This window comes from Thunnus thynnus, chromosome 3 (genome assembly GCF_963924715.1).
Source record: "Thunnus thynnus chromosome 3, fThuThy2.1, whole genome shotgun sequence".
NCBI lineage: Eukaryota > Metazoa > Chordata > Actinopteri > Scombriformes > Scombridae > Thunnus > Thunnus thynnus.
This window is the reverse complement of record NC_089519.1, coordinates 37990044-38008515: the sequence shown is the minus strand read 5'-3', so window position 1 is coordinate 38008515 and position 18472 is coordinate 37990044. Positions and strand designations below refer to the sequence as shown.

The 18472-nt window shown below is 39.2% G+C and overlaps 1 protein-coding gene across 1 annotated transcript in view; it reads left to right on the top strand.

Moving 5' to 3' along the window:
- Window positions 1-17385, top strand: part of LOC137180394 (NACHT, LRR and PYD domains-containing protein 12-like) — a 33031-nt gene extending 15646 nt beyond the window's left edge. The window contains exons 8-11 of the mRNA XM_067585733.1: window positions 32-205; window positions 7325-7498; window positions 16183-16229; window positions 16447-17385. Coding sequence (XP_067441834.1) covers window positions 32-205; window positions 7325-7498; window positions 16183-16229; window positions 16447-17003 — 952 coding nt within the window. The 3' untranslated portion in view covers window positions 17004-17385. The remainder of the gene's footprint in view (window positions 1-31; window positions 206-7324; window positions 7499-16182; window positions 16230-16446) is intronic.
- Window positions 17386-18472: the final 1087 nt, after the last annotated feature.

Below are 18472 nucleotides of genomic sequence, written 5' to 3'. Positions count from 1 at the left end.
CCATCTAACCACCTATATTTTCCCCCAACAGACTGGCTGGTTGTTGGATCACTTACAGCGGCTGTGCTGCTCTGGCTTCCAGTCTGAGGTCAAACCCCGCCCACCTGAGGGTTCTGGATCTGGCAAGAAACGACCTCCAAGACCACGGCGTCCAACTCCTTTCTGAGTTCTTGGCAGAGTCTCTTTGCCGACTGGAGACACTGAAGTGAGTCATTATCACATAATTACATTACACACTCCCTCCAGGATTTTGCAGTTTTTTTTGTGATTTTTGTGGCCAAAAATATTTGATTTTGCATCGTCTTTTCTCAAAAATTATGATACATTTTGTGATGTTTTATGTGCTCTTTTTGTTGTAAAATTGCAGGAATTTGCAAAAATTGCAATTAAAAAAAAACTACTACCACTGAATAGTCATATGTAATGACTTCCTTGGATAAAAAGCATCCTGCATATCACAGAAACAACTATATTTCAGTTCTAATGTTTTATGTATTTTCTGAACATGAGAAGCATGGACTCCAAGTTCTATAAAAATAAAAAAATACTGTACCTGAGTTTTGTTTATAACCTGTATTAAATAAACTTTCAACATTAGCACCAAATAAAATCAGTCAAGAATGCCATTAAAATAAATCCGTCAACATAAAAATCTAGTTTCATGTTTATGTTTGAGGTAGATTTTGTCCATCTTTGCTGTCTGAACAACATTAGCTTGTACTCTTCTGACTAACTGAATCAAACCTCATTTAGAAACATTTGGGAACATTTGGGAATTGTTTTGCTTTGTTGGTAGGTGAGATTTGTCCATCTTCCACCTGAATGACATTAGTTACCACCACACCAAACACCACAATTGGTCCAAACCACAAGCGGCTGTTGATTTGGACATTTCATGCAGAAAAACTCAAGACACTCATCAGCCAGACATTTCTCCGTTTTCTGTTAAAGAGCGGCTGAGATTGACACATTGAGAATTGCTGGTCCACCTTGAAAGTCAGTCCACCTTAAGTGAGCCTGGTCAAGTTAAGCTAACGCGTTGCTGCTAACTTCGGGGCTAACCCCCTTCGATAGATGAGTATTTTCTTTGTCTTGAGGAGCTGCAGCACTTATTAACTGACACACAGCCTGTACTGTACATTTACTGCCATATTGACAACTAAACTTTTCCTCTGCTCCGCTTGCGTTCACATCACGTTTCTCTTGTACCTTTCACGTAGATGTCCTTTGAAGAATGAAGAGAGGGAGGACGACTAAAAAAATTCCACAGTAACGAAGGGTGTTTTGCTTGTACAGTGTGCGAGTGCAGCGGCGTTCATAATTTTGCAGCGGCGGTGCTGAATGAATACAGGGGAAACACTGGATTATTATTGTGTACATTAACATATTTTTAAAAATACATGTCATAATGGTTATTCATAATATTTATCAGAATTAACTAGTAATGACAGATGAAATAGCCTAATTATTTGACCAAATCGTGGCAATACACTTCAAACAGATGGACAACAACGGATCAGACACAGATCTTCTGTCCTGCTGCATCCATACATGATGACATGAGGAACACATGAGGAAATAAATAAGTTGAAAACAATGATTAAACTAAAAAAGGACATAAATCTGCACAGCTTCTAGCTGCTGCCAGCAGCAGGATCAGAACCTTGGAGAGCTGATCAAGTCCTGAAAACTGTGTTAATGATTCTTTACATGATTAAAATTAATGATTTAATTTTTTAACAATATTTAACAAATATTCTTTGACATTTTTACGACTACAATGATCAAGCTTCCATACTTTCAGCAATTAAAACCTGCTGATTTGACCTGATACTCCATGACTGAACAAAACAATTTTAAAGAAACCAAAGCTGTAATTAAAAAATTAAACCCTTTCAAAAAACAACCGAGAAGAAATTTACAACAAATGAATGAACAGGATATTAAACTGGTGGTCTGGGGCCACGGGAAGGTTCAGGAGCAGCAGAGGCCAGTGTGCTCGTTATGGATCGTGCGCTCTCACTTTGTGCACGAGCAGACTCGTTTCCTCTGCAGAGAAGCTTCCTTCTTACTACTTGGCAAATCAGCCGTCATAATAGCAATCCGCCAAGGTGCAAGCGCACCTGCCTCTTAAAGGGAATGGGAGATGACACTGATTATTTATTGCATGTTATGCCGAAAACACACCCATGATCAATTAGGAGACTATGGACAACCCCTTTGAGCCATGCGCCTGGCGCATCGACCATTTTTCCGCCGTTAAAATAGCAGAAGTGGATTTGGACACACCCTAAATGCACTTGCACCATGCTCTTCAGACCGTGCGCTTTAGATCGTTAAAATAGGGCCCTAAAACTTTATTAATCAGAGGACGGCTTTGTGCTCTGGGGAGCATGAATGTGCTGTTAGTTTCATGGCATTCTCTTAATTCAGTTTTTGTGTTTCTTGTGTGTAAATAAGTGGAAATTTTGTCCTGAGGGTGGTGTTCAAGTAAAAGTCAGGGAGTCACCAAAATCATTAGGCTTCATCCTTCAGAGACCAGAGCAAAATTTTTGGAAACCTGACCAGTAGTTGTGATACGTTCCTCTCTTTACACAGACTAACCCTCAAAAAGACTTGGGAGATAAAACTCATAAACATTTATCCAATTTGTTGAAGAAAAAATCTATACAATCAAAAATCTCCATCGTAGTCCCGTTTCTCCAACTCCTAAGTTTTGTCATAATAATAATAATAATGATAATGTTGTTGTTTCATGAATGAATCTGGCAAAGGCGTTACCGGTGTAACACAGTGTTCGTGCATACACCAATTACATTACTTGTCCCACTGCCTGCACCGTCATTTTGCTTTTTTTATAGACAAAACCAATTTAGTTAATTTTCACACCCAAGTTCATCACATAAAAAAACTCTAATTTGTAAAATATTAAGTGTGTAATCAATAATTAGTCGAACGACAGATGCCACAATTATAAACTGAAAGTGTCTGCTCCGTGACCATCTGCAGCACAAAGTAGTGAAGTGAGATGTCTGTCCTCCCTCCTGCTCTCTGCTGTAAACACACTTAGCTGTTAGCGAGCAGCTGCTCTCATGGCTCTTCTGGTCTCGGTGCTTGTTCTCGGCAGAAAATCTCCCACTCTCTGCCTGCTCAGCCTGCTCTCTGATAGTAGGCTGGTTGCTCCAGTAACTGCAGCCTCACTGTCACGCACACGTCTCTCTCTCTCTCTCTCTCTCTCTCTCTCTCTCTCTCTCTCTCTCTCTCTCTCTCTCTCTCTCTCTCTCTCTCTCTCTCTCTCTCTCTCTCTCTCTCTCTCTCTCTCTCTCTCTCTCTCTCTCTCTCTCTCTCTCTCTCTCAACTGTACACTCGCTGCACACTGAGCTATTCCTTAAAGGAGCTACTCTCCTTGTATAACACATTTTAGTTTGGAAAACATCTTAAAATACTTTTCTTTTTAAACCCCCAATGTTGGGCCTGGTGGGGGCTGAACTCAGACCCGATGGGAAATGCACTGGCAGAAACCTTGATTGTTCTGGAGCACAAGATATAGTGCATTATTTTTCTTTAACAAAGCTTTGCACTTGCAAATATTAAAACAAAAAACATTTTAAGTTCAACTTGGGCAAATATATTTCCTTTTTTACTGCTCAAAAGATAGAAACACGTGATCTGTAAACAGAATTATTAAATCACATTTACATTTACATTTTTCATTTAGTAGATCTAGTCAGGAGACAACAACGCGAGTAAGTGCCATAAAGCTTAAGTTTGGGCTCGATAGGATGATAGGGCCCTGTTGTGGTGGTGGTACAAGGCGCCTTTCATTGGCAGAGTGTAGTGGTCGGGAGGGAGTGTAGACCTGAATGAGGGAGTTCAGGTAGGCAGGAGCCATTTTAGTTGCTGTTTTGTAAGTGTCAGGGCTTTGAATTTGATGCAGGCAACTGGGAGCCAGTGGAGGGATATCAATAGTGGGGTGACGTGCTGTTTTGGGCTGATTGAAGATCAGACGCACTGCCACATTCTGAATCATCTGCAGAGGTTTAAGTGTACATGCAGAGAGGCCTGCCAATAAGGAGTTGCAGTAGTCGATGCGTGATATTATGAGAGCCTGTACCAGGAGTTGTGCTGCAAGCTCAGACAGGTAGGGTCTGATCTTCCAGATGTTGTACAGGGCAAATCAAAATGATTGAGCGACTGAGGCCACGTGAACCTTAAAGGTTAGTTAGTCATCAATCATGACATCCAAGTTCTGGGCAGATTTTGTGGGCATGAGTTGGGTTGATTCTCGCTGGATGTTTTGTTGTATGGAAGGACTGGCTGGCATGACAAGGAGCTCAGTCTTAGAGAGGTTAAGCTGAAGGTGGCGTTCTTTCATCCATGCTGATATATATCGGCAAGGCATGAAGAGATCCTAGCAGAGACTGAGTGGTCTTCCGCTGGGAAGCTGGGTGTCGTCAGCATAGCAGTGGTATGAGAAACCATGGGAGTGGATGATTGCGCCATATGAGGTGGTGTATAATGAGAAAAGAAGGGGACCAAGCACTGACCCTTGGGGAACCCCTGTCGATAAGTTGTGCAGTTTGGACACTTCTCCCCTCCAAGATACTCTAAAATATCTCCCTGACAGGTAGGACATGAATTAGCGGAGGGTGGATCCTGAGATACCAAGCTCAGTGAGTGTGGAGAGGAGGAGTTGGTGGTTAACTGTATCAAAGGCAGCTGACAGGTCCAGTAGCGAAAGGGCTGAGGACTGACCAGGAGCTCTAGCTGAGCGTAGTGATTCCATAACCAACAGTAGTGCAGTCTCGGTAGAGTGACCCTGCTTAAAGCCGGACTGATTTGGTTGGCAGAAAGGAATTCAGAGACTTGGTTAAAGACTGTGTGCTCAAGTACTTTTGACAGGAAGGGCAGGAGTGAAATCAGTCTGTAGTGTTCAACCTGAGCTGGGTTGAGTGTAGGTTTTTTGAGCAGAGGGGTGACTCGAGCTTGTGAGAGTTGATGATGTGTGTGACTGCGGAGTAGAGTGTGGGGGAAATGTTTTGTAGCAGGTTGGATGGTTTTGGGTCCAGTGGACAGGTAGTGGGACGGGAGTCCAGCAGAATTTTGGAGACTTCCTCCTTGGTCATAGGGGAGAATGAGGACAGTGTGGCCCTGTTAGTGGGCAGCTGTAGACTGGGTTGGTCAGGCTCAGTGAACTGGTTACTGATGGCAGAGACCTTGTCAGTGAAAAATGAGGTGAACATGTCTACAGTGAGCAGAGTGGAGGGCGGAGGAGGAGAGTTTGAGGAGTGAATTAAAAGCAGAGAACATTTACCTTGCATTTGTGGTGCCACAGATCTTGTTCTGATAGTAAGTTGTCTTAGCAGTTTTTAGACTGGAGAAGAATGATGCAAGAAGACCCTGATAGTCACTGAGGTCAGTGGACTCTCTGGATTTACGCCATTTTCTCTCCGCTGCTCTGAGTTCTGCCCTTTGCTCTCTGATGACTTCAGTAAGCCATGGACTAGGGTGGGTGATGCGAGCAGGTTTGGAAGTTAGGGGGCAGAGGTTGTTAAGAGAGGTAGCTAGTGAGGAGCAGTGTCTGTAGCCTTATTGACCGTGAGTGAGGAAAATTCATTTTGAGGAGGTAGGGTAGCCAATACCTCATTGGAAAGTTGAGACGGTGTGAGTGACCGGATGTTGCAGCGGAAAGAGATCATTTGTTCAGGAGCGTGAGGATTTCCTGGTAAAGTGATTGTGAATTGAATGAAGAAGTGGTCAGACAGGTGTAGGGGGGTGACAGTCAAATTTGCTGTGGAGCAGTTCCGAGTGAAAATTAGATCAAGTGTATTGCCTGCTTTGTGCGTGGGAGAGGTAGAGACTTGTTTGAGGTCAAATGAAGACAGACATCAGTATTCCTGATGCCAGTCATCAAATAATATGCTATTAAACAATTGTGCAAAAGAATGATTTGCTTTAATAGGGGCCAATAAAGAACTGATTCGCCGGCCATTGTGTTTTTTAATTTGAGTCCAGATTCTGAGAGAAGACTACCAGATTAGCTACAGAGGCTGGGAAAAGCAATGCTGGTTTAAAAAAAAAAAAAAAAAAAAGGAGGAGGAAGAGCTAGAGACCCTTTCCATGTTCAACCAAGTTGTGTATTATTTTTCTGGCCAGTATCTTGCCCAATAATAAAACTACAAATGTGGTAAACCCATCCTTCCAATTGATTTGGGCTTCTGTAAAAACACTTTTCTATATCCTGGATGTTTTTCTTTTCCAGGTAAAGAACTTCCAGTGCCGTCTCAGGTGGCAGCCTGTCAATCATGGCACATGTCTGATTTGAACTTTATGTAAAAGTATTATGTTTTGTCTGCATGATATATTTAACTTCACAAGAAGTATGATAATGTATTTGGTGTTTGGGACACTGTTTTTGCCTTGGGGCTACACATTCGACTGTTGAGGAGGAATGAGTTCCTTTGTTTGTACCAGGGAGTTACTGTGCTACTCTCTGCTGCACTGGAGAGTCCACACTGTACACTGGAGACTCTCAGATAAGGAGACAACTATTTGTTTAGTAGATGACCATTTAAATGCTGCTTTACGGACAGATGAATGTCACTGAAAATATTAAAAATCTGTAGGATTTTACAGCTTAGATTGTTCTTAAAATATATAGATATATATATATATACATTGTATATACGGTACAAATAATGTTGCATCATTGTATTGCATCGTTGTATCAGTCTCAAATGTACGTCGCTTTGGATGAAGGTGTCTGCTAAATGAAATGTAATGTAATGTAATGCAAAATGTTTTTTTCAAAGGCAGAAAGAAAGGTCTTCGGGGAAATATCAGAAGCCCCTGTATGTCTGGGTCAGCTGGGGTGGCGTGTCTGTGTTTGATGCATGGAAATAATTTCCCCATCTTCACAGACATGGATCTGACATATGGGATATGGGGTGTCATCATGGAGAAAAAAACAAAAATATACGTATTTCCATACAATCAGACATAGACACACCACCCCCAGCTGACCCAGACATAAAGGGGCATCTCTGATATTTCCCCAAAGACCTTTCTTTCTGCCTTTTGAAAAAAAACCAAAACATTTTTCAACATTATTTTTGACTACAGAAAAGGATGACTAAATGTGATTTGAGCTGGACTTTAAGGAAAGTTAACTGTTAAGTTTTCATGTTGCAACTGAGTGGACTAATAACACAGATGAATGCTTTGGTACACAGAGCACTAGAGTCAGAGCATTGAAACAGTGCCCTCTTTTTCTATTTATTGAATTGAGAATCGATTTTTAGTCAAGAATTGTGTGTATCTCCAGTCTGTCAGGCTGTATGGTCACAGAGGAAGGCTGTGCTTCTCTGGCCTCAGCTCTGAGATCCAACCCCTCCCATCTGAGAAAGCTGGATGTGAGCTACAATCATCCAGGAGCCTCAGGAGTTAAGCTGCTGTCTGCTGGACTGGAGGATCCACACTGGAGACTGGACACTCTCAGGTATGAACAGACAACAAAAACTCTTTCTCTGTCACACTGACAAGCTGAGGTCTGTACCAGCAGCACTGCTGATAACTGTGAAGACAATAACTGAAGTGCTGAGAGTCCCTGTCCCCACTGAGACTGACCTCCTAACTAATATCAGACCAGAATCATGTGCTGATCATGTAGCAGCACCTACAATACACAACATGCCTGTTTTAACTGCAAATTAGAGCTTCATGATCTTAATTCATGCCTCTATCTCATTCAGTCTAAGATATTATTCTTACATGACAATAATCCTGATGTGTATGTGTTAGCAGGGAGAACTATTACATCAAACCAAGCACTCCCAATCACTTCCTAAACTGCATCACAAAATGACAAGTGTGTGTTAAAATCTGAGAGTTAGAGGAGTAAAATACAGTGAAAGAAAAAGCTTTCTAAGAAACAACAAAAATGACTCAAACTGAAGGAAACTCAGTGATAAAGAGGAAGAAGAAATACATGTATCCTCCCTCAGTTCTGACAAAAACACCGTAAAATAATCATATTGTTTTTGTCTGCATGGAGACAATAAATATTTTTTCATTAATAAAGTTTGTGTTCTTGAAGGGACAATATGCAATTTGATCCAAAGCATATCTTAATGTGAAGAGGTGTTGTCAATGGCTCCTCTGACCTCAGACTCACTGCACAGGCTGCAGCGGCAGAGATATTCCTTTCTAAAGTTTTCTACACAAGTCTTGTGTTGACTAACCAATCAGTGAAGGCCTAAGTCAGGGGCACACGTGCCTGTGCTTCTGGGCTACTACTCTGACTGATGAGGTGCCAAGCTAGCGCTAGCGTAAGCTGCTGGGAGATGTCACTATATGACTGACTCACAGGCTAGCAGGTCCCCGATTCCTGCATTAGCTGAGACAACGTACACCACAAAGAAGGGCAAGAAAGGAAAGACTTTTGCAGAAGAAGAAAAAAGCAAAAAGAAAACAAAGGATTTATTTTGGTGCCGCTTTCACCAGATGGAGGGAACTGAGAGAGAAGAGAAATTTCCACACGGATGCCAATTTAGCATCATTTCTACTTGACTGGTAAGTTTTATAGCTTTGTTATAATACCATAATTTCATAATGGCCAATAACATTTCTTTCACCATTTGTGCTTGTAAATTATGCCAGAATACTGCAGTTACACTTGCAGTGTGTTTGTGGCAGCAGCAGGCTAAGCTACACTTCTTTTTATTTCTAATAATGAGAATCAATCAGTAACATCACGCCTGGTAAACTCAGTCACAAGCTGCCCTGTTTGCTGTCACTTTGAAGTATTAGAGCAGAACCGATTCGTAATCGGTGAGTTATTTTTTAATGTCCACCAGTTGAATGTGTTTTAGTGTCCACTAATTAGGTGCTTTTCCCCCAGGACTCTGTTTTTTGGTTACTGGTTTGTGCGGCCTGTGTCACTCTCTTCAATTTACACAGTGATCTAGACACAGTCAGGAGTTTTACTCCATATCAGACTTGTTTTAAAACAGTAAGTGTCGGTTTTACAAGAGAAAACCCCGCCTCCGGTAAAGACCAGTGCACAGCCGCTTCCTGAAACTTTTCACTGGACTCATGCAGGGCTGTGTGCTGTGCGACGGGAGAGACAGACCCAACCTGTGCTGCACGGCCGCCTGCAGGTCAAAAACCTCCATAAAAATGACACATACCTGGACACACCGGGTCCAGCTATCATTGGATAATTCATTTATAATTAAAAAACCAAAAAACGATAAATCTGTTATTTGTTTCAAAGAATGGTGTGAGTGAGTGTCAGAATGGTCCATGCATGAAGTATAATTCATTTACAGTTGTTCACGTTGTATTATGAAAACCCAATTTTTCTGGGTATTTCCAGATTTCTTTGTCTTAAGAAGTTGAATAAAGAAGGGGATTAGGACAGCACACCTAGTCAACTGATTTTAACTTTGAATTGCCACACAGACGTTTCAGGCCACCCTTCCTCAGCATGTATGCTGGCAATCAACACAATCCTCGACAGGTGGACTTAGTTATAGACATCCACAACTCACACAACAGGTTCATACTAGCAGAGGGAGCTACACATATGAGTCATAACATAGTAAGCAAAATAAACAAAAAAGCAAAAGCAACTCATGTCTAGTTCATAAGGAGACACATAAAAAGACAAATAGAAATCAAATCTCACTCATGTGGCACATCATAGAGAATTATATACAGATCATATGAAGAAAATATCTTGATCTCATAAAACGAAAATTAAATCCCCTATTCAATCCTTTGAGAGTGAAGGTATTTAGAGTGTGTTCAATATGTCTCCTCCTACAAAAGAACCTTGTCCCTGTAGCCACCTCTCCTTGGCATATTCACAGTTTCTAAGAACATAGCGTTATAACATCTCATAGAAATCCAGTAAACCCAAAACCAAAACCAAATTCTGTTCAGTTCATAAGAAACAAATAAATACAAAAAATATTACTACTAGTACTACTACTACTACTATAATAATAAGAATAATGATACTAATAATGATGATCAAAAAATAATAAAAACTAAAATAAATCAAACAAATAAAATAAATAAATAAAATTAAATGAAATAAACTTAAAGCTATAATATGTAATTATTCCACATTAAAATGTCTAAAATCAATTAGACCTATGTTATATATTTTGTTGAGTTGTGTACTTGCATTATCCCGAATGTTTCCAACAATTTTCAAACCCAGAGAAATCTGTAATTTTAATAAAAGTAACGGACTGTTTCATTTGGTCGCCTGTCATTGACGTCATACCTCCTCTATCAAAGTGTTGTCCGCTACAATGGCGTCTAGCAAAGAGTAAGTTACACACATACAAGATAATACATCGGCGTGGTGGTTGTTCCACAGAAACTGTTATAAATTGACTCTTATTCAGTTTTAAGCCACATTTTTTAGATAAATTTTGGTCGTTTTTTAACTATATCTTTTAGCTATATCTTTAGGTCAGCAAATGAAGCATTATCTTCAATTCATAGAAAACAGGAAAATGAATTCTCCTCATTCAAACCCTCGGGAATGAGGGTATTCAAGGAGTGTATCCAGTATGTCCCCCTCTGTAGAAGGATTCTGACTCTGTTGCCACCTCTCCATGGCATATTCACAGTTTCAATGCCCATGTAATGTAAGTCTGACAAACTATGGTTATGGCTGTTAAAATGCGTAGCCATAGATGATTTATCATCATGATTGCGGATGGAACACTTATGCTCACAGATCCTAGTTTTTAACTCTCGTTTTGTTTTACCAACGTAATATAAGTTGCATGGACATCTTAACAAATAAACATATTTTGGGTGGGTGAAATGATTACCCTTAATCATAGCATACCCTTAATCATAGCATAACAATGTACACAATTATGACAAGGAAAGTTACCACTAGGAATCTGAGATAAAAAAAGTGCTTGTAACTCTTAGGTAAATCAGTCTTCACTAAGAGATCACATAAGTTGGAGGACCTCTTATAAAAAATACCTGGGTGGAATTTGGAATGCACTCACAATATGGGGGTCGCTCTCCAAAATATGCCAGTGTTTATTCACTACTCTTTGGAGTGGCTTGGAGGTGGAACTGAATGTAGAAACTAGTGCCAAGCCCCAAGAAGAGTCCCTCGAGAGCTTGGTTTAAGTAACTCTGATCGCTGAATTAGGTGTACCCTCTTAAAATGCTCATCCAATATCATCAAGAAAGACTATTTTCACCGTTACACATATTTGTTACTTCTGTTGTAATTTATCTGCACTTTCAGCACATTGGCTTTGAAATGAAAGCATGACTATAAGGTTAATCTTTCCTCTTTACCTTGATGGTGTTTACATCCACAGATGAACAGTGTAGGAATTGTAGCTTTAGTTTGTACTTGTAACTAAAGTTCTCCAACTCTAACATGATATCTAACATTTGGTGTCAAACCACATTGACTGTCTGAAGACTGTTATCCCAGAGGACACTTATATCTCCCCTGGTGATTCTGTGTCGGACCTGAACTATAAACTTGCCTTTGGTCTGATTTTCAGTGAGTGACACACCTGCTCAGCTGGACTGAGGTCAGGTGAATAACAATGCCAGTGGAGAACATCATTAAAAAAAAACTCCCCGGCTGCATTTGCTGTATATTTAGGATCATTCTCCTCCTGCATTGTCCTACAGTTGGCAGACTACCTAAAAAGGGGGCTACAGTTGCTTCACTGTTCACCCAATATGGATGTAAACACAAAAAATAAACTATTTAAAACCTAGTCAGCACTTTCATTCATTCAAAACAACTTAAATGTGTCACTATCTGAATGATGGACTTTACTCTGCTCTCTACTTACCAGCTGCTAGTTTCCTCTGGCTGTTTCCAGGTTATCCTGGTGCAGTCACTGGATGAGTTTATGCATCAGCATACCAATGGAGGTCCCACACCTGTCAAATAGGACAAATAACATTTATTATATTATTTACATTCCTTTACTTTATAGTTTGCATGCACAAACACATTGCTGGTAATGTACACATTTGTGAGCTTAATAAATCAAAAATGCATGTCAAAACACCCGTAATCCCAACATATATGATTGAAGAAGGTCCAGTTAATTCACTTCTCCCATATATGTTGACATCTCACACCGTAAATAATCCAAATGATGTGCAAAACAGCTGATAATAATAAAGGAGTAACATTAACATACAACAGCTTTTTGTTAGCTACAACGGGTAGCTAGTTTACCTACGGTTAGCTACGGTGGTGGGCAGGTAAATAGGCTAATTCAAACTGTGTTTGGTTTGAAAGGTTAACTCGATAAAGTCATGCACACAACAAGACAAGCAGACCACAAACATAAAGTTGGACTCACCTGTATGTAACGTCAATGTCTGCAGCGGCTCAGTGCGTCTCTATAAAACACGCTGCGTTACTTTGAAAATCCCTTTATTGGTTCTGCCGCTTCTGCTTCTTCTTTTTTTTCTTTTTTTTTCTTTTTTTACATAGTTTTATCTCCAAAGTGTGTAAAAGAAGTTATTAATTGTGTTCATTATTTAGGCTATTTGTTTATTTATTTAGTGTAGCTCTCCTTCAATTGAGCTGCAGCCAACATGCTCCAAACGCGCAACTTTTACTTTGAAGGCGAGCTGTCTGTGTTTCCGGCTCGCAATTTCATGTTTCAATTTTCTTTATGCATAAAGGTTGGATAATAGAACAAGCGGACACTTTAGCGCACTGAATTGTATTGCGCTTCTTAAGAAAATGAAATCTGGAAATACCCCCAAAAATGGGGTTTTTCATTATACAACGTGAACAACTGCAAATGAATTATACTTCATGAACGGACACAGAATCAAATAACGAAAAACCAATCAAAACCGGCCCGTTTTTGGTTTTTGCCAATTCCTTTTATTGTTATTCCTCTTTGGATTGAAGGATGAAGGTCCGGGTGTCATCGGATAATTTGTAATTCAAAAACCAAAAAACGGTAAATCCGTTATTTGTTTCAAAACAAAAAACGGAAAACTGTTTTTGGTGTCAGAATAAAATACCAAAAACACAATCAAAACCAGCCCGTTTTTCTTTTTTTGCCAATTTGTTTTACTGTTATTCCTTTCAATAAAAAAACCATAGATCTTAGAGCACCCCAGGGATGAAGTGAATTTGAAATCCCGAACTTTAAGATTTTTTTGCAATTGGCTGAGGCTTATGGGGAGGAGGGAAGGCGGACGTGGGTCAACTGGGTATGGGGTGGGAGGCTAATTATAGTCTGCAGCCATTGTTGCTTCAGTACCGATCAGCTCATGAAAACCCAAATCTGCACATTTTACAGAAAACGGCATCCTTACAATCTATTCTATCAAGAAAAGTATCTATACCACTGTGATTGGTTTCCCATTATTGGTTGGGTAAATAGGCTAATATGTATAGGGAAATACATACAAATTTGGCTGTGAATGTGGTTCATAAATGGTGCATAAATCGGCAGATGAACCCATAGCTGCGAGAACATGATTTCATTTGCAGATGCGGGGGCGCTGACTATTAAACATCCCCTCCTCAAAATGTCTGAGTTTATTAAATACCTGCAGACATGTGAACGCAGGAGAAACAATAAGTGCGTCTCCCCTTTGAGACACTGTGCACATTTATGTACGAGACACAGCAGCCTAACTTCATTAATTATCTGGATCTAATGTATTAGGATATAATGGTAATTAATCTTCTGTGTTCTTCTACACATCCAAAAGGTCACACACACAGTCCAGGTTCATATAGTGAAATTGTTTGGAGTAAAGCAGCATCCTCCTGATAAATCCTGAGCTCCATCAGAGCTTTCTAAATAAAATACTTAAGAAGCTAAAAGTTGAATTCCATGTTTCATAATATGAGGTCTTCATGCAGAAAACATGAAACTGAGATTCTGTTTCCTGTTTGCCTAAACTGCAACCAATTTTAAAAAATATTTATGTAAAAAATAATGATTTGGAAATGCCTATGCATACATAAACACATGTCATGCATGTTTGTGTGATCAAGCTACTAATTCCTAAACTTTTTGTTGTTTTTGACACCACAGGTAGCACACGATAAACTCCAGCAGTCGACCAGAACAGCAGCCTTCCAATCAACCTGGCATAATATATAATAAGTGTAATAAAACTTAAAGTTTTGTAGCATTTTGTCTGTTGTGCTTTTGCATTTATAAGTATTTAGCTTTGGTAATGTTATGACACATAGTTGCAAGTTTTAAGCAGTACAGTGTGATACAAACCAATTCAATGTGAAACAGTTTTTAAAGCTTCAAGACTCCAGCTCTGGCTGACTCTGAGAGTTCATGATTCAGTTCTGAGTTATTTGAGTTCTGTAATGAACTTGTATCGCACTGCAGGGCCTTTCTCAATGGTGCCAGAAAAAACAAGGTACAATATGTCTTGTTTTTAGCCAAAACAAGTATTATGAAACATTAGATAACTGTTTTTTTCTCCAGAAAGACAAATTAGTCTGCCAGATAGCTGCTCTTGTAAATGACAGCTGAATTACTTGAATAATCAGACCAAATATTAACTGTCATAAATAAGTTTAGTTGCCAGTGTATCGTACTAATCTAGTTAAAACTAATGCAGTCTAATACAACAGTCCTTCAGTAAATCTTCACTTCATGAAGGTTTTTGTTGAAACTGTTTTCAGAGACATTAATTCAACTGTGTGATCATTTTAGTCTGTGATACTGCTGAACTGTATTTCATTAAACAGAGGTGTTTCCTGTTATTTAGCCTAACCTCACAGATATAATGGGGTGAACACAATAATAGAAATCCCTGTCAGTATAGCACAATACATTTCAACAGCAGAACAATCTGGATCCTCCAAAATAAAATACATTTGAAACAACACTGAAAAAGTTAAAACACAACTGAACATTATCACCTCCATAAATGGAGGATTTGTTTACAGGACTGTTGTATCAGACAGCTTTAGTTTTAGCCAGATGACCTAATACACTGGCAGTTTTTAACTTCATTAGTTGACGCAGGTGAAGGGAGGGGCGGAGTTACTGAGCAGAAACAGGGAGGAGAGGGGGAAGCGGAGTTGCTTCCTTAGGAGTCTCATGCTACAGCTAGCTTGATTTCCAGAAGTTGCATCTTGTACCTAAAAGAATCATGGGAGAAAATCATGATTTTAGTTTTAAGTGAAATAATCTTTTATTTTATTTATTTATTGTTTTACCAGAATCGTGCAGTCCTGTTACAAAAAACTTTAAAACAGGATGTAAAAGAAGATATGAATCATCATCTACCTCTTTTATCCTGACATCACTGTCATGTATCATCTCAGAACAATGACTTCATTTCCACTCGAGGTGTAACGTGCTGTTGTTGTGTTTATCTGATCCCTGATCAGTTCAGACACTGAATGATGATTGTGAAAGAGGAAGGTGAGAGTCCACAAAAACAAGAAACTGTCTCACTCAAATGTTCATCCATGTGTTTGTGTCAGTTTAAGTACTTGTTAACTAACTGTTAAAGCTCTTCTTCTAGTGTTTTTTTTTCTGTTGTCAAACAGCCTCAGGTGCATCAGCATCACCTGCTGGACTGGAGGAGAGTCGACCCTGATTTGAACATAGCCATGAAAATAAGGACTGATTGTAATCAGATTTAAGATCTGGTGAACAAAGACACATAAATGTGACTAAATGTAAACAACAGTTTATTAAACCTGATCTGGATTTTATCCAGATATGAGACTCTTGAAATGATGAGTGTACATGGGACCAGAGTGCAGCTGAGCAGCTAAACAATATCAGAAAAGTGTTGGTATCATAGTGATGGTGCAGAAAAGAATTATTTATGTTTCTTCACTTGAAAACTCCCCAAATGAACCAGAATAACCAGTGATGCAGCATCCAGTTACTCTGAGAGTGAATTAGTTAAATAAGAGAATAAGGCAACAGGTAGTGTGATCAGGGATGATGTGATCCAGTTTGAACCCTGCAGACCTCTGAGGTCGGTCAGCTCTGATGCTTCTTCACAGAATCCAAACATGCTGAAGCTGCTTTTATGTGTTTATAAATCCAGCTGTTTTTTCTTAATGTTGGATCTGAGTGAAGGTTTATGAAGATCATTGATGAGGAAACTTCTGAAGGTTCATTCTGACTTTGTTTCTTCCTCCAGGGTGGATCATTGTGGAGAGCAGTGGCTGAAACCTAGTCTGAGGAAGTGTAAGTGTGTGTTCACTTTGATTCATGAAAACAAGGCAGCACATGTTAAAGTATTTTAAATCAAAAGCTCGTTTATCTGCATTACATTCTCAGTTTGAAAGAAGTCATTAAGAAGTTTTCATCTCATTCAGTCAGTCTGTTAATAAATCAACAAGTAAACCATCAGGTGTGTTAGATGATAAATTGCTGCTGTATTGTGTTTTGTTCTCTTCATCAGATGTCTGTGAACTCAAACTGGACACAAACACAGCACACAAATGCCTCATACTGTCTAACAACAACAGGACGGTGACAGCAGTGACAGAGGAGCAGCCATATCCTGAACATCCAGAGAGATTTGACTACTGGGAACAGCTGTTGTCTAGAGATGGTCTGACTGGTCGCTGTTGCTGGGAGGTCGAGTGGAGTGGAGAGGTTCTTATATCAGTGAGTTACAGAGGAATCAGAAGGAAAGGAAATAGTACTGACTGCTGGTTTGGAGGGAATAACCAGTCCTGGAGTCTGAGGTGCTCTTTTGATGGTCGTTTCTCTGTCTGGCACAATAACATAAGAAAAAACATCCCCTCCTCCTCCTCCTCCTCTGTCTCTAACAGAGTAGGAGTGTATGTGGACTGTCCCGCTGGCACTCTGTCCTTCTACGGAGTCTCCTCTGACACACTGATCCACCTCTACACCTTCAACACCACATTCACTGAACCTCTGTATCCTGGGTTTGGGTTTGGGTTTGGGTTTAGGACATTGTCTGGTTCCTCAGTGTCTCTGTGTTCAGTGTAGGAGGAAGAGTCTCCTCCTGTGTAGAGAAAAACTCACATTGATGACAAACACACTTTTTATTAGTCATACTAATCTACTCATACAAAATCTACACGGAAACGTCTCCAGTTGTTTTGCTTTATTGAATGTAATGTGTGTCCAGGATTTTAAATGCTGCGAGACACCAAATATATTTTAGTTTTCTTTTTTTTTTTACTTTGCAATCTGAAAATGTTTTCATATAAATAAGTATGTATATCCACTAAAATCAGGTTCCAAAAACATGCATATATGTTTTTTTTCAAACAAATGTACCAATAATTTTACTTTGTAGAAATATGATTCCTTAGTTTTTGTAAATGAGATGTTATTAGAAAATAAACCAGTGATATATTGAACCAGAGTCACATTGTTCTTGTTTATCTGTTGATTATTAGAAGGTTAAAATATATTTAATTTTAGTATTTTACTAATCTACTGATCTTATAAGACATCCGTCTCCAGGAATTTAGCTTGAATTGACCAATTATATTTTTTCTTTCATGGTATTGTGGAAGACAAGAAAAAACAGTTCTGAGATGGATTAGGGTGATGGTTATTATCTCTTTACTCTTTTTAAGTTATTAGAAACTTTACTTGTTACTACGTCACACCAGAAAGTCAAATCAAATCTGCAGGAAGCTTTAGCAGGAGCGCACCGCCGCCCAGACTGTTTACGTAACTACTACAGTCACAAGGTTCTTCTCATTTCTCTATTTTGTGCCTCCTGAGTTACTAGTTAGCAGCCAGTCATGTTTATGTCAGTTTGGTGTTTCTGTCGTGTTCTCTGACTGCTGGTGAGTTACTTTCTCTGTCAGTAAAATAAAAACTGTCTCTACTGTAAAGCAGCAACCAGCTTCAATGGGACAGTTTTTATAAGGTTTTTAATTGTGACGTCGTTAACAAACACAGTGGAAACAGACATAAATGTTCTGTTTACTCCTTTAAATTCATTAAGAATAGAACTGATTAATAACATGTAACACAGGATGAGGAGCAGGAGGACGAAGAAGAGGAGGAAGATGATGATGCTTGTTACATGTTTAACAAACACCTTAATAAAAACCTGCATTTATACTGTGTCCTGCTCAGACACACAGGAACCATTTCTACTGGCAGAATATGTTTATACTATTTATTGATTATTTGCATCTGTATTTTTTGATAATCCTGATGGTGAATTCATTATTCAATAACCCAGAATATGATCAGAGTGTCTTTTGAACACTGGAAAATGGAAATTGTGTAACTCATATCAAACCCAACGCTCAGGAATTTTCAGCCTCACATGTGACTGAATGGAAATGACGATAAATGAAGAAACAGTTTAATGGAGGAAATAACAGATCATGAAAAGAAAAATCTTTCTAATACATGAAGAAAGTTGTTTATGGTTCTTTTGTTGATCAGGCCAACAATTAACAGATTTTTAATTATATAAAACATAAAAC